The sequence below is a fragment of the Lontra canadensis genome, unplaced genomic scaffold, assembly GCF_010015895.1.
Source record: "Lontra canadensis isolate GAN:19392208 unplaced genomic scaffold, GSC_riverotter_1.0 scaffold30, whole genome shotgun sequence".
In the NCBI taxonomy this organism is placed as follows: Eukaryota; Metazoa; Chordata; class Mammalia; order Carnivora; family Mustelidae; genus Lontra; species Lontra canadensis.
Window position 1 is genome coordinate 5013585 of NW_022631024.1, and position 13503 is coordinate 5027087.

Genomic DNA, 13503 nt, shown 5'->3' on the forward strand with positions numbered 1-13503 from the left:
ATTCAGTCTTCCAGTACCTCAGAACATGACTGTGTTTTGGGACTGGACCTTTAAAAAAGTTTGCATTTTAGAAGGTAAAATGAAATCATATAGGTAGGTCCTAATCCAAAATGGCTGGTGTCTATCTAAGAAGGGGAAATTTGGGCACAGATGCACAAGGGGGGAGAGACCAAGTGAAGATAGCCACCTGTAAGCGAAGGAGAGAGCCTAAATCAAGCCCACTGACACCCTGGTCTCAGCCTCCCAGCCTCTAAGACTTCATAAGCAAATAAATGTCTGTCCTTGAAGCCACCCAGCCTGCGGTAATTTGTCATGGTGGCCCTAAGAAACTAATACACAGGGCGAGTTTCCACTACTAAAGCCAAACTGGAAAGCCACCATCCTGGACTGTTGCACAGGCCGTTCGACCGGTCTGACTGATTTCCCAAGTTCACTAACTGGGAGGTCAGATGACTTCCCGGGATCAAAGCCAACTTCCTCTTGCTCTTACTTGGACCACTGATCTGCAGACGTTTTGTTCTTTCTCTTGTAACTTCCTCTCCTGTGACTGGGGACATAAATATTAGAGAAACAAAAGCCCAGAATGCTAAGGTTGCCACTCTCACTTCCTCTTGCCCCTGAACCAGCAGCAGCACTGCTCTGAATATCTTAATCATCCCGGGGCACCCAGCGGGGCAGAGAGAAGGCGGCAGTGCCCCAGTGACCACCCCAGCAGGCGGATACAACGTGTCATGTTTCACAGAGCCACTTCTGGGCACAGAAAATGCCAGAATGATGTCTCCTACCCGCCTGGCTGGGATGCTGATCCCAGCCATGGCCTTCCTCTCCTGCCTGAGACCTGAGAGCTGGGAGCCTTGTGTGCAGGTATGTGGCTCTGAGTCAGTTCTTCTCTTGGGAGATTTGCCTTGCTTCTGAAAAACTGCTCTCTGCCTAGAACTTCCCACTGTGGCTCCCTCCTAGCTGGCTAGTTACATTTGCAACAAGGAGTCAAATTACCTGAAGGATTTGAAAAGCCACAGGGACCGAAGAGTTCATGGTTATATCGCACCAACAGGCAGCCCGTGGGCTCATGGCCCATTTAGGACTTTTAGGGCTAGTAGGGGCTTTACATCAGAGAGATCTACTTAAAATCACTGTTCTTTGACTTCTGGGCTGTGTGACCTTGAAGAAGTTATTAAACCTCTCTGAGGCCAGTTTTTACATCTATAGCAGTCTTATAATAACACCTACTTCAGTAGAGAGTTGTAAGAGGTCTGCTTCTTGTCATTTCTTTCTGCTGGTGGATTGTACTCTCAGCTTCAGGCACTTACTTTGCTCCTCTCAATCTCAGGAAGGTGTTTTGTTTTGTTTTGTTTTGTTTTGCCTTTTGTCTCTTAATAGTGAGAACTTTCTAAGTGGAGTTCAGACTTTTAGATCTAGCCTTTTCATCAAAGGATGAAAAGAAATGAAATTGGAAAAGAAAAGTGGAGAGAGAAAAATAAAGAAAAAAGATGGAGAGAGAGAGAGACAAACAGAGAAGGGGGAAAAAGAGAGAGAGAGAACCATGTAAAATGACAGCTAATCTAATGGTTTCTTTCTTTTGTGAAACACCAACTAACTTTTGCGTAATCTCATTCATGATGGATCTCTTTTGTTTTCCCCTGTGTGGACTTCACAAGTGCTTGGAAAGCCCATGGTAGAACCCAAAAACTGAGGGAATGTCCTGAGATTTAGTGTGTGGCCGGGTCAGAAACTCAGGAAAAGCATAACCGGCCAAAGTCCTGAGAATGAGAGCATTGGTGAAATAAGACACTTTAATATATAACAAAGATGAATTTGTCATCTCAAAGTCCTCCCTTCCTCCAACTCCCTGCCCAGAGCTCTGCTCATTGTCTTCTCTGTGTCCATCCTTCTTAGGTTAATGGGAATGGATCCTCTAATCAGTCACCCCCAGATAAAATCACACCTTCCCTTCCCCTATGCCCCATATTCTCAGTCTCCAAAACCTGTCCAACCCTGCCCATTCACTCAGTGTCATCCTAGGGCAGGTCCTCAGTGTCCCTTGCCTTGATTCTTGGATAGTTACTGGTCTCCTACTTCTTGGTCTCCTTTCCACTCTAATTCATTCTGTACATTTTTGTTTGTTCTTTATTTGTTGTTGTTTTGCCCAAGGTTCAGTTCTAACAAATTGCCCTCTTAACAGCTTGTTATAACTTCTGTATGCTATTAGGACAGTATGCTACCTAAGGGCCTTTGCACTGACTATTTCCTCGGGCCAGAATGCTTTCCTCCTAAATCAGTGCTGCCCAAAGGTAATACCATGTAGGTCACATGATCTTATTTAAATTTAAACAATAAATGTAACTAAATTTAGCCAAATTTTTACTTACCTAAATTTTAGCTGTTTGTTGATTTATTTCTGGAAGTTAATAATTGTTATTGTATTTACTGACTATTCCAATGTCTTTTTTTCTCCCCTAGAGAAAGAGAAAGAGAGAGCATGCCTGTGTGTGAGTGAAGGGAGAGGGGCAGAGGGAAAGGGAGAGACTCCCAAGCAGACTGTGCTGAGTGTAGAACCTGTCGGGGGGCTTGTTTCACAACCCTGAGATGAAAACCCGAGCCAAATTAAGAGCCAGTCACTTAACTGAATGAGCCACCCAGATGCCCCCATTCTAATGTCTTTATAAGTTTTTTTTTTAATTGAAATTCAATTAGCCAACATATAGTACATCATTAGTTTCAGATGTAGTGTTCAATAATTCATCAGTTAAACATAGCTTTAAATTTTCTGGTAATCACATTGAAAAATTAAAATTGGTAAATTTAATTTTAATAATATTTTTATTTAACCCAGTATATTCAAAATATTATTTGAAAATGTAATATATACTAAACTATTAATAAAATACTTCACATTCTTTCTTTGGTACTAAGTGTTTGCGATTTAGTATGCATTTTACAGTTTCCCTGTCTCTCAGCTTGGACTAAATGTCTCATGCTCAATAGCCATGTGTGGCTAGAGGCCACCATGTTGGGCAGTGCAGTCTTAGATTTCTTCATGACTTAATCCTTCACTTCACACTTGATCTTAGCCAAAAGGCCGAGAAGTGATAAATCCCTCACTTCATTTATATTTCTGCCTAAATGTCACCTCCTTTTGGAAGTATTCCTTGATCACCTCATGTAGAACTTGCCAACCCCCATATTTCCTTCTTTTTTTTTTTTTTAAAGATTTTATTTATTTATTTGACAGAGAGATCACAAGTAGGCAGAGAGGCAGGCAGAGAGAGAGAGAGAGGGAAGCAGGCTCCCCGCCAAGCAGAGAGCCCGATGCGGGGCTCGATCCCAGGACCCTGGAATCATGACCTGAGCTGAAGGCAGAGGCTTTAACCCACTGAGCCACCCAGGCACCCCCCCCCCGCCATATTTCCTTCTAATCTCTAGATGCTTTATTTTTTATAGCATATTATTAAACATTTTTTGTGTATTTGTTCATTTGTCCTTCCCTTTGATATGGGATCTATAAGTGAACAACACCATTGCTGATTTTTATTTACCTCTATATCCCAGTGTTTTGTGCTGGTCTCAGCCTATCAGTAACCCATGTTGTGGCTGGACCAGCCCCCTTTGGTTCTTTATGATTGTAAGATACCCTTAAGAGATGACCATCAGGAAATTTTGAGAAACTGGAAGTTTATTACTGTGAGACCTGGAAATTACACAGCACAAGTAGGACCACCCAGCAATACTGAGGGTAAAGAGAAAAAGCTCTCAAGCATGTGAAGTTCTATTGTTATTGGGGTTAAGGAGGGGGGACTAGGTTTTCCCTGGCTCCCTCTTTATTGGTGAGTTTAAAACATAAGAGCAAGGATTGAGGAAGGGGTGGTGGAAAGAGGGGGCAGGAAGAAGGCCAAGCGAGGAGAAGTGGCCCGGCTCTTTATCTAGTCATGTGGCTGGCACTGTGTTTCTTGGAGATAGCCCTCTTTGAAGTGGATGCTTCCCTTGTCAAAGCTTAAATCAGACAGTTGCATTACAAGAAGAGCCAACTGCCAAGGCTTACACTATACCCAGCGCCTAGCACATCGTAGGTGCTCAACTTTCACATGTTGTATGATTAAAAGCATTGCCACAGGGCTCTGGCTTCCCCACGTACTTAGGTTTTAACACTCCTACTTCGTACCAGCTGCTCTGAGTTAGTTTCCATCTCTTCTTGCTTACACTGTTCTCTCCCTCTTCCTCTTTCCATGTATCCAAATCTTACTCATCCTTTAAGACTCACCTTGAAATCCTCTCTTTCTCAGAAGCCATCTGTAATCCCTGGATCTGGAATTGATCACTACCATATATGAGCAGAAGGAAGTTATTGTCCAGGCCTGGCTTATGGTCCTTTTCAGTAATGTGAGTCCTGTTCCTACCTCAACTCTTCCTCTGATTGTGAGATCACTGAAGTCTAGAGCCAAATCACATGGGTCATGGCACAGTCCACAGCACTTAGAGAAAATGGCTACAATTTGAAGATTTAAGCAAACCTTCATTCAATCAGTTATTAATTCATTTATTCAATAAATAGTAAGCATTAACCATTTTCCAGGTACAATTCTGAGTGCTGGAGCCATGCAGAGAGCAAGAAAACCAAAGCTTACAACCTAATGAGGGAAATGAACAACACAAATGGAAAAATCACACAGATAATTTATGATAGATGGTGATGCACTGTGTGGAGGTAGATGGAAGAGAGTAAAGAAAGGAAGCCTGGGGCCACCTGGGTACCTCAGTTGTTTAAACCTCTGCCTTCGGCTCAGGTCATGATCTCAGGGTCCTGGGATCGAGCCTCACATCGGGTTCTCTGCTCAGCTTAGAGTCTGCTTCCCCCCCTCTCTCTGCTTGTCTCTCTGTCTACTTGTGGTTTCTCTCTCTGTCAAATAAATAAATAAATAAATCTAAAAAAAAAAAAAAAGGAACAGAAGGAAGCCTGTCACCATCTGCAATTACACAGTATGGTCTGGGAGGCTCCTATAAGGGACATTTCAGGAGACATGCCAATGAAGCCAAGAGCTGCACATGTGACCTGTGATACTTTATGCATATTACTTCTCTCTGAGTTCTTCTTTAAAAGGTTTATTTGAGAAGACATACAAATGGCTATCAGACACATGAAAAAATGCTCATCATCACTAGCCATTAGGGAGATTCAAATTAAAACTACATTGAGATACCACCTTACACCAGTTAGAATGGCCAAAATTAGCAAGACAAGAAACAACGTGTTGTTGGAGGGGATGTAGAGAAAGGGGAACCCTCTTACACTGTTGGTGGGAATCCAAGTTGGTGCAGCCACGTTGGAAAACAGTGTGGAGATTCCTCAAGAAATTAAAAATAGAGCTTCCCTATGACCCTGCAATTGCACTACTGGGTATTTACCCCAAAGATACAGATGTAGTGAAAAGAAGGGCCATCTGTACCCCAATGTTTATAGCAGCAATGGTCACGGTCGCCAAACTGTGGAAAGAACCAAGATGCCTTTCAACGGACGAATGGATAAGGAAGATGTGGTCCATATACACTACGGAGTATTATGCCTCCATCAGAAAGGATGAATACCCAACTTTTGTAGCAACATGGACGGGACTGGAAGAGATTATGCTGAGTGAAATAAGTCAAGCAGAGAGAGTCAATTATCATATGGTTTCACTTATTTGTGGAGTATAACAAATAACATGGAGGACATGGGGAGATGGAGAGGAGAAGGGAGTTGAGGGAAATTGGAAGGGGAGGTGAACCATGAGAGACTATGGACTCTGAAAAACAACCTGAGAGTTTTGAAGGGGCAAGGGGTGGGAGGTTGGGGGAGCCAGGTGGTGGGTATTAAGGAGGGCACATATTGCATGGAGCACTGGGTGTGGTGCAAAATCAATGAATACTGTTACGCTGAAAAGATATAAAAAAAAAAAGGTTTATTTGACGATTAAAGTATATAACATATAAGAAATAAATATGCCCACATGTGACAGGAGATTAATAATAACTGCTAATAATAAATGTTAACATTTATTGATCATTTTCACTTTAATAGGCATTGAGATAATCTCTTTAAATACCTTATTTCATTTAATCCTTTTAACAGATTCTATGTTTTTTTTTAATTTTTTAAAGATTTTATTTATTTATTTGACAGACAGAGATCACAAGTAGGCAGAGAGGCAGGCAGAGAGAGAGGGAGAAGCAGGCTCCCCACTGAGCAGAGAGCCCAATGTGAGGCTCGATCCCAGGACCTGGGATCGTGACCTGAGCTGAAGACAGAGGCTTTAACCCACTGAGCCACCCAGGTGCTCCTTGGTTTTAAACACTAAACCAAAGTTAGCTAGCTTAAGGAAGAAATTTTGTTGAAGAAATCAGAGAATTCATAAATTAAATGTGAGGTTAGAGAATAAGCGCTTACAAAGAATTTGGGAAAGTATGATGGAAACGAGCACATGAACCAAAGGAGCATAAACCACTCGACTTTGTTTACTAGGTTTCACCATTGGAATCCACACATCCTAAAGATTTTTCCCCATTTCTGTATCACCTTCTCAAAGATCAATGAGTCAAGGGAGAGAATGCCAATGGCAAAAATTGAGCTATGATTGTGAGATGTGGACACCTTAACTGGTAGTCTCCCCAGGGCTGTATACAGTTGTGGGGTCCTTAGGGAAAAACACTTTGCCCCAAATCACATAGAAGAACTGGGTGAAATGCAGGGCTTTTGACTCCAAAGCCTCAGCTCTTTACTACTTCATTCCATTGACTCCCTCTAAATGCTGTCTTCGTGATAGCAGAGGTTGGAAAACCAGGGACATAGTAGGTGCTCCCCGTTCCAAATCTGGTGTAAGAGATTTTAGAATTATAAAGTGAGTGAATGGATGAATGAATGGATGGGTGGTTGGATGGATATACGGATGGATGGCTGGATGATGGCTGGATGATTGGATGACAGATGGGTGGATGGATGGATGATCAGAGGATGGATGGATGGATGGATGGATGGCCCCTGTGCTTATACTGGAGGTCTCCAAGGTTCTGGCCTAGGAGAAGAGAGTGGAAAAGGCAATTAGGTTGCATGAATTCAGACACTGTATCTAATATGTGATCATTGCAGGTGGTTCCTAACATTACTTACAAATGCATGGAGCTGAATCTCAACAAAATTCCCAACAACATTCCTACATCAACCAAGAAACTGGACCTGAGCTTTAATCCCCTGAGGCATTTAGGCAACCATAGCTTCTCCAACTTCCCGGAACTACAGGTGTTGGATTTATCCAGGTAATGAATGAGATTTTACACACTGCCCAAGGTAAAATGCTCACTGTTCTATCACTTCATTCTTATGTCAGGAGTCTCATCTTTATTCACTTATTCATTCAACAGATATCTTACTTGCTGTATAACTTCATGTGAGCCACCTCCCTTCTCCTGATCTCATTGCCTTATCTGTGAAATGAGCAGCTGGTTGAAAAAGTTTTTAAGGACAGTTCTACTTTTTGATATAGCTTAAGTCAAGGGAGAAAATTGACTCAAACTCTTTCACTAGCAGATGATTACTAACTACTTCCTATATATTATACAGTCTGCTAGGAAACAAGAGTATATTGATATATACACTTTAGCTATTAAGCTATTAAGGTGGGCATACACACCTGAAAGAAGTAACCTGTTACAATCCTTAGCATGGTGCTAATCACATAGTGGGCATGCAATAAATGTTACTTAATTCTGATTCTGGATTTTGAACCTGAGATAGGATGGCAATATAGACCAGTTAAGTGATAAGCTGTGCACAAACTAGAGGCAACATATTGTGTTGTTCAGAAAAGGGGGCTTCTCTGCAGTGGGTAGTGAAGACAGATGTTGTGAACTGAGTGGGATTCAAATATGTCTAGAATATTGAAAGTGGGATAGAGGATAGGGAAAGAAGAAGATATAAGTAATCCAAGGAGGATGATGACAAGATCAAAGGAAAATATCTATTGTGAGAAAGAATAGTGACTAAGATTTTCTTTTCTGATGCAGGGAAATTTATCATTTATTAGGGCAGGTGAAAGTATTATCATTATTTTGGGGGGTAACTGAATCCCAAAACTATTATCATCATTAGGCCCATATTTTAATAAAATGTACTAGATAATGAATCATATTCTCTGTAAGAGTTTGTGGAAAATGCAGAAGCATTTTATATATGACTTTTTATTATAGAAACATGTATTAAATTCTAAGATCATAGCATGAAAATCCTCTTTATAGTGGGTATTTCTGTAGAAAGAAGAGTGGGCATTTGATGTCTTATACTCTAACTTGGAAACTGACAGAGTATGTAACAAAGGAGGAATGGAGCATTTTAAATCCAGTGGGATAGAGCATAGAGCTCTGTGGGGGTCAGAAGACCCAAGCTGGGCCCTCATCTACCATTTACATCTATGTGGACTGAGGCATGTGACTTCATCTCTCTGAGTGTCAGTTCTCATATCTGTGAAGCAGAAAGGGTGAAACTTAACCCACAGGGATAAATGTGATAGTGAATATTAGCATGTATATGTATTAAGAACCTTACAGAGTTTATAAGAATAAAAATATTATTATAGCACTTCATTAGTTTCTAAATTTCAGTTTTCTGAGTAAGAACTTTGCCAAGGACTATAGTTAAGATAGACAAATCATCCTTCACCCTTTTTAAAACAAGAAGTAGCTTCTCATCAAACAATATCCCTTATAATTCATCTTTGATCCACACCTACACAAGGAACTTCCCTCAGAGGCCTTAACAATGTGCCTGGAGAGAGGACAGGTCCCCCTCAGGTTAGCCAGGAGGAGGATATCCTGGCTTCAGACAGGAACAAACATAGTACCAAAGATATCCCTTACCTTTTTGTATTCCTTCACAATGTTCACATATAGTAACTCAGCTAGTCCCCTAGACAGCCTTTCATTCCTATGGAAACCTATTGACATATTTGTTTTCTTTTTTAGATGAAGAAACTGAGGCTCAGAGAGTTTTGGTAATTTATCTACATTCACGCTCTACATTTTTTGGAGTTTGTTGGCAGCAGAGATCCATATTTGCATCTCCTGCTTCCAAAGCTAAAGGTTCTCTTCATCTTTATGCTCTGCTCCTCCAAAGTGATAAGCTCCCTTTGATGAGACAGAGACACAGCAAGATTCCTCCAGTCTTGCCTAATACATAAGATTACAGGTTATACAATCCTAGACTGGAAAGCAACGTGAGAAATAATCAAGTTTAGCTCCCTCATTTAGAAAGGGGATAACTGAGATCCACAGAGATATGAGAAGATCGCAGAGACACCAGAACTGAGATGTCTTGCCCTTCTTTTCTAGTGTTCTACCTGTGACACCCACCACCCTCTGTCAAGCTGCCAGTCAATAAAAGCTTGGGCCAAAATGCTTTTATTACCCCTGACCCTCATGGAGGGGATAGGACAAGTAGAGAAATTGTAAATGTAAATCAGGTTAGACTAGGAAATAACTCATTTGCAAATGCTAACTGGCATGTATCTATAGTGCTAGCAAGAGGCTTGCCATTTGTTGGCTGGGTAAGAGCCTTGTCTCTACGACACTTCCGTGAATATTGTATAGAGTATAGCTGCCATTTCTCTTGGGGCAAAATTCAAAATGCTTTTCCAGTCGGTAAGCCTCTGCTTTGTATCCTTCTTTCTCCACAACCTCATCTCACACACCCTCCACCCCACTCTGTACACCAGACACAGAAGTTTCTCATGGTTTCTCATGGTTCCTCCATGCATCATGGCTGTCACCTACCTCGGGGCTCTTGTATCTGCTCTTCAGCTCACTTTCTTTTCTTGGTAATTCCTACTCATCCTTCAGATTTCAACTGATAGGCTCTCAGAGAGGTCTACTTTGATCTCCCTTGTCTAGGTCCATTTCTTTAACCTAAGGTTTCGGAGTACACGTTCCTTTTCTTCCACTGAACTCACTTCTACCGACCGTTGCTAACATTTACCTATGATAACTACAACTACAAATATATAGCTAACATATATGGAGAGCTTTGCATAAACCTTGAGGGTATTTGTGACCTTGTGTGTAATTTTTTTATATCCTTGAAATGGACATTTATCAGTCATTTATCATGCCTAAGAGCTAATGGCTATCTTCACCATCTGTACCAATCTGAGGGATAATCACAATTACATGTGGCAGGAAATGGCTGAAGTTAACCCAAGGCAGTTACATACTCTACGAGCCATACAGTCTTCATGTGCCCCAATTATTGATCTTTAACTGATTTCCTTCTGAGGGATGTCCTGCCTCTTCTTAGCATGTGTGCCTTGTATGACAAAAAGAGTCTGTCATTGTGTCCAGTAAGGTAATACTGAATCTGTGAGGCTTCTTATTTGCTCATGTCATCATCTGTCCTGCTTCATGTCTCTGTCAATGAATATTCATATGTCATGTCACATCTCTGTGAAGAGCTAGAAGATTGGCATGGTTATTCCTTTTTGACTTTTAATTCAGCAGAAATATTATATAATCTGTATCTCTTTTCCCTGTAGGTGTGAAATTGAGACCATCGAAAATGATACATATCAGGGCCTAAACCACCTCTCCATCTTGATATTGACAGGAAACCCTATCCAGAAGTTTTCCACAGAAGCCTTTTCTGGACTCTCAAGTTTACAGACTCTGGTGGCCGTGGAGACAAACCTACATTCTCTAGAGGACCTCCCCATTGGATATCTCAAAAACTTGAAGGAGCTTAATGTGGCTCACAATCTTATCCGCTCCTTCAAGTTACCTGAATATTTTTCTAACATGACCAACCTGGAGTACTTGGATATTTCCAATAACAAGATCAAAAATATTTATCATAGTGACTTGCAGGTTCTACATCAAATGCCTCTACTCAACCTTTCTTTAGACTTGTCCCTGAACCCTTTATCCTTTATCCAACCAGGTGCCTTTAAAGAAATTAAACTCCATGAACTGACTTTGAGAAGTAATTTTGATAGTATAGATGTAATGAAAACTTGTATTCAAGGTCTGGCTGGTTTAAAGATCCATCACTTGGTTCTGGGAGAATTTAAAAATGAAAGGAACTTGGAAAGCTTTGACAAATATCTCCTGGAGGGACTGTGCAATTTGACCATTGAAAAATTCCGGATAGCATTCTTTGATGAGTTCTCAGAGGATATCACTGACTTATTTAATTGTTTGGCGAATGTTTCTACAATTTCTCTGGTGCATCTGTTTTTAAAGAGACCACGATACTTTCCTAAAAATCTCAGATGGCAACGGCTGGAAATGGTTAACTGTGAATTTGAAGAATTTCCCAAATGGGAACTGGACTCTCTCAAGGAGTTTGTTTTCACTGCCAACAAAGGCGTGAGCACTTTTACTGAGATGAAGCTGGAAAGCCTTGAATTTCTAGATCTCAGTAGAAATGACCTGAGTTTCAAGGGTTGCTGTTCTTACACTGACTTGGGGACAACCAGACTGAAGCATTTAGATCTGAGCTTCAATGATATTATTACCATGAGTTCTAACTTCTTGGGCTTAGAACAGCTAGAATATCTAGATTTCCAGCATTCCACCTTGAAACAGAGCAGTGACTTTTCAGTATTCCTATCCCTCAGAAACCTCCGTTACCTTGATATTTCTTATACTCACACCCAAGTTGTCTTCAAAGGCATTTTTGATGGCTTGGTCAGCCTCCAAGTCTTGAAAATGGCTGGCAATTCTTTTCGGGACAACTTTCTTCCAAATATTTTCAAAGACCTGACTAACTTGACCATTCTAGACCTCTCTAAGTGTCAGCTGGAAGGGGTGTCCCAGACAGCATTTGGCTCACTTCCTAAACTTCAGTTGATAAATATGAGTCATAACAACCTCTTGTCATTGGATACAGTCCCTTATGAGCCTCTCCTCTCTCTCCAAATTCTGGATTGCAGTTTTAATCGAATAGTGGCCTCCAAGGAGCAAGTACAACAGCATTTTCCAAGTAATCTAGTTTCCTTAAATCTTACTCGGAATGACTTTGCTTGTGTTTGTGAACACCAGAGTTTCCTGCAGTGGGTCAAGGACCACAGGCATCTCTTGGTGGAAGTGGAAGAAATGGTGTGTACCAAACCTTTAGACATGCAGGACATGCCCCTGCTGAGTTTTAGGAATGCCACCTGTCAGAGGAGCAAGACTATCATTACTGTGTCAGTGTTCACTGTACTCATGGTTTCTTTGGTAGCAGTTTTGGTGTATAAGTTCTATTTCCACCTGATGCTTCTTGCTGGTTGCAAAAAGTACAGCAGAGGTGAAAGCACCTATGATGCCTTCGTTATCTACTCAAGCCAGGATGAAGACTGGGTGAGGAATGAACTGGTAAAGAACTTGGAGGAGGGGGTGCCTCCCTTTCAGCTCTGCCTTCACTACAGAGACTTTATCCCTGGTGTGGCCATCGCCGCCAATATCATCCAGGAAGGGTTCCACAAAAGCCGGAAGGTTATTGTTGTGGTGTCCCGACACTTCATCCAGAGCCGGTGGTGCATCTTTGAGTACGAGATTGCCCAGACCTGGCAGTTTCTTAGCAGTCGTGCCGGCATCATCTTCATCGTCCTGCAGAAGGTGGAGAAGTCCCTGCTGCGGCAGCAGGTGGAGCTGTATCGCCTTCTCAGCAGGAATACTTACCTGGAGTGGGAAGACAGTGTGCTGGGCCGGCACATCTTCTGGAGACGACTCCGAAAAGCCTTGCTGGATGGTAAACCATGGAGTCCAGAAGAAATGGCGGATGCAGAAAACAACTAGCATGAAATGGTAACCTCTGCCTGGGAAGGAAAAGCTCCCACGGGGCTCTGTGCCCAGCTGGACCCAGGACTTGTTCAGTTAACGAGTACTAAATGCTGCGATGTCCCTGGCATTATGCTAGGGGCTGATAGTTCAGTGGTGCAGGAGGTTTACAGGACTGCTGACCTCATGGAGTTTAGTGCACAGGGAATAATAGTGTGCTAAATCACATACCTCCAGGTGCATGCTTCCACCAAATCAGCTTAGGAGTCCATGGCATGGAAAGTCAACTCAATTCTTACCCCGTTAAACTCAATTAGAACTAAGAGATGGGGCCCCAGAGAGATCAGAAAAAGATACAATTCTTCACCTGAGTTTTTGGAATGGAAACTACCTCATGTTTTACATGCTAGCTGTCTTAAAGATGTTTGGGCAGTTATGGGGCGCCTGGGTGGCTCAGTGGGTTAAAGCCTCTGCCTTCGGCTCAGGTCATGATCCCAGGGTCCTGGGATCGAGCCCCGCATCGGGCTCTCTGCTCAGCAGGGAGCCTGCTTCCCCTCCTCTCTCTCTGCCTGCCTCTGTCTACTTGTGAGCTCTCTCTCTGTCAAATAAATAAATAAAATCTTTAAAAAAAAAAAAGATGTTTGGGCAGTTTTAACTGAACAAGGTCTTTGCTCACCTTTCCCTCTTCTACTGAATGCAACTTAAATTCCACTCAACTCAGAAGCCTTCTGA

General features: G+C 41.9%; 1 protein-coding gene across 3 annotated transcripts; it reads left to right on the forward strand.

Annotated features, from left to right (window-relative positions):
* The first annotated feature begins 521 nt into the window (after nucleotides 1-521).
* TLR4 (toll like receptor 4) lies at nucleotides 522-12918 on the forward strand. 3 transcript variants are annotated; one of them, XM_032865718.1, is made up of 3 exons: nucleotides 522-864; nucleotides 7118-7284; nucleotides 10548-12918. In XM_032865718.1, exons 1-3 carry the CDS (start codon nucleotides 772-774, stop codon nucleotides 12787-12789), a joined length of 2502 nt encoding a protein of 833 aa, XP_032721609.1. In that variant the 5' UTR covers nucleotides 522-771; the 3' UTR covers nucleotides 12790-12918. The 3 variants fall into 3 exon arrangements, with proteins under 3 accessions (XP_032721609.1, XP_032721610.1, XP_032721611.1); XM_032865719.1 differs by lacking the exon at nucleotides 522-864 and adding an exon at nucleotides 7390-7415 and having other exon boundaries at nucleotides 7173-7284; XM_032865720.1 differs by lacking the exon at nucleotides 522-864 and having other exon boundaries at nucleotides 7174-7284; nucleotides 10619-12918.
* The last annotated feature ends 585 nt before the right edge of the window (nucleotides 12919-13503 follow it).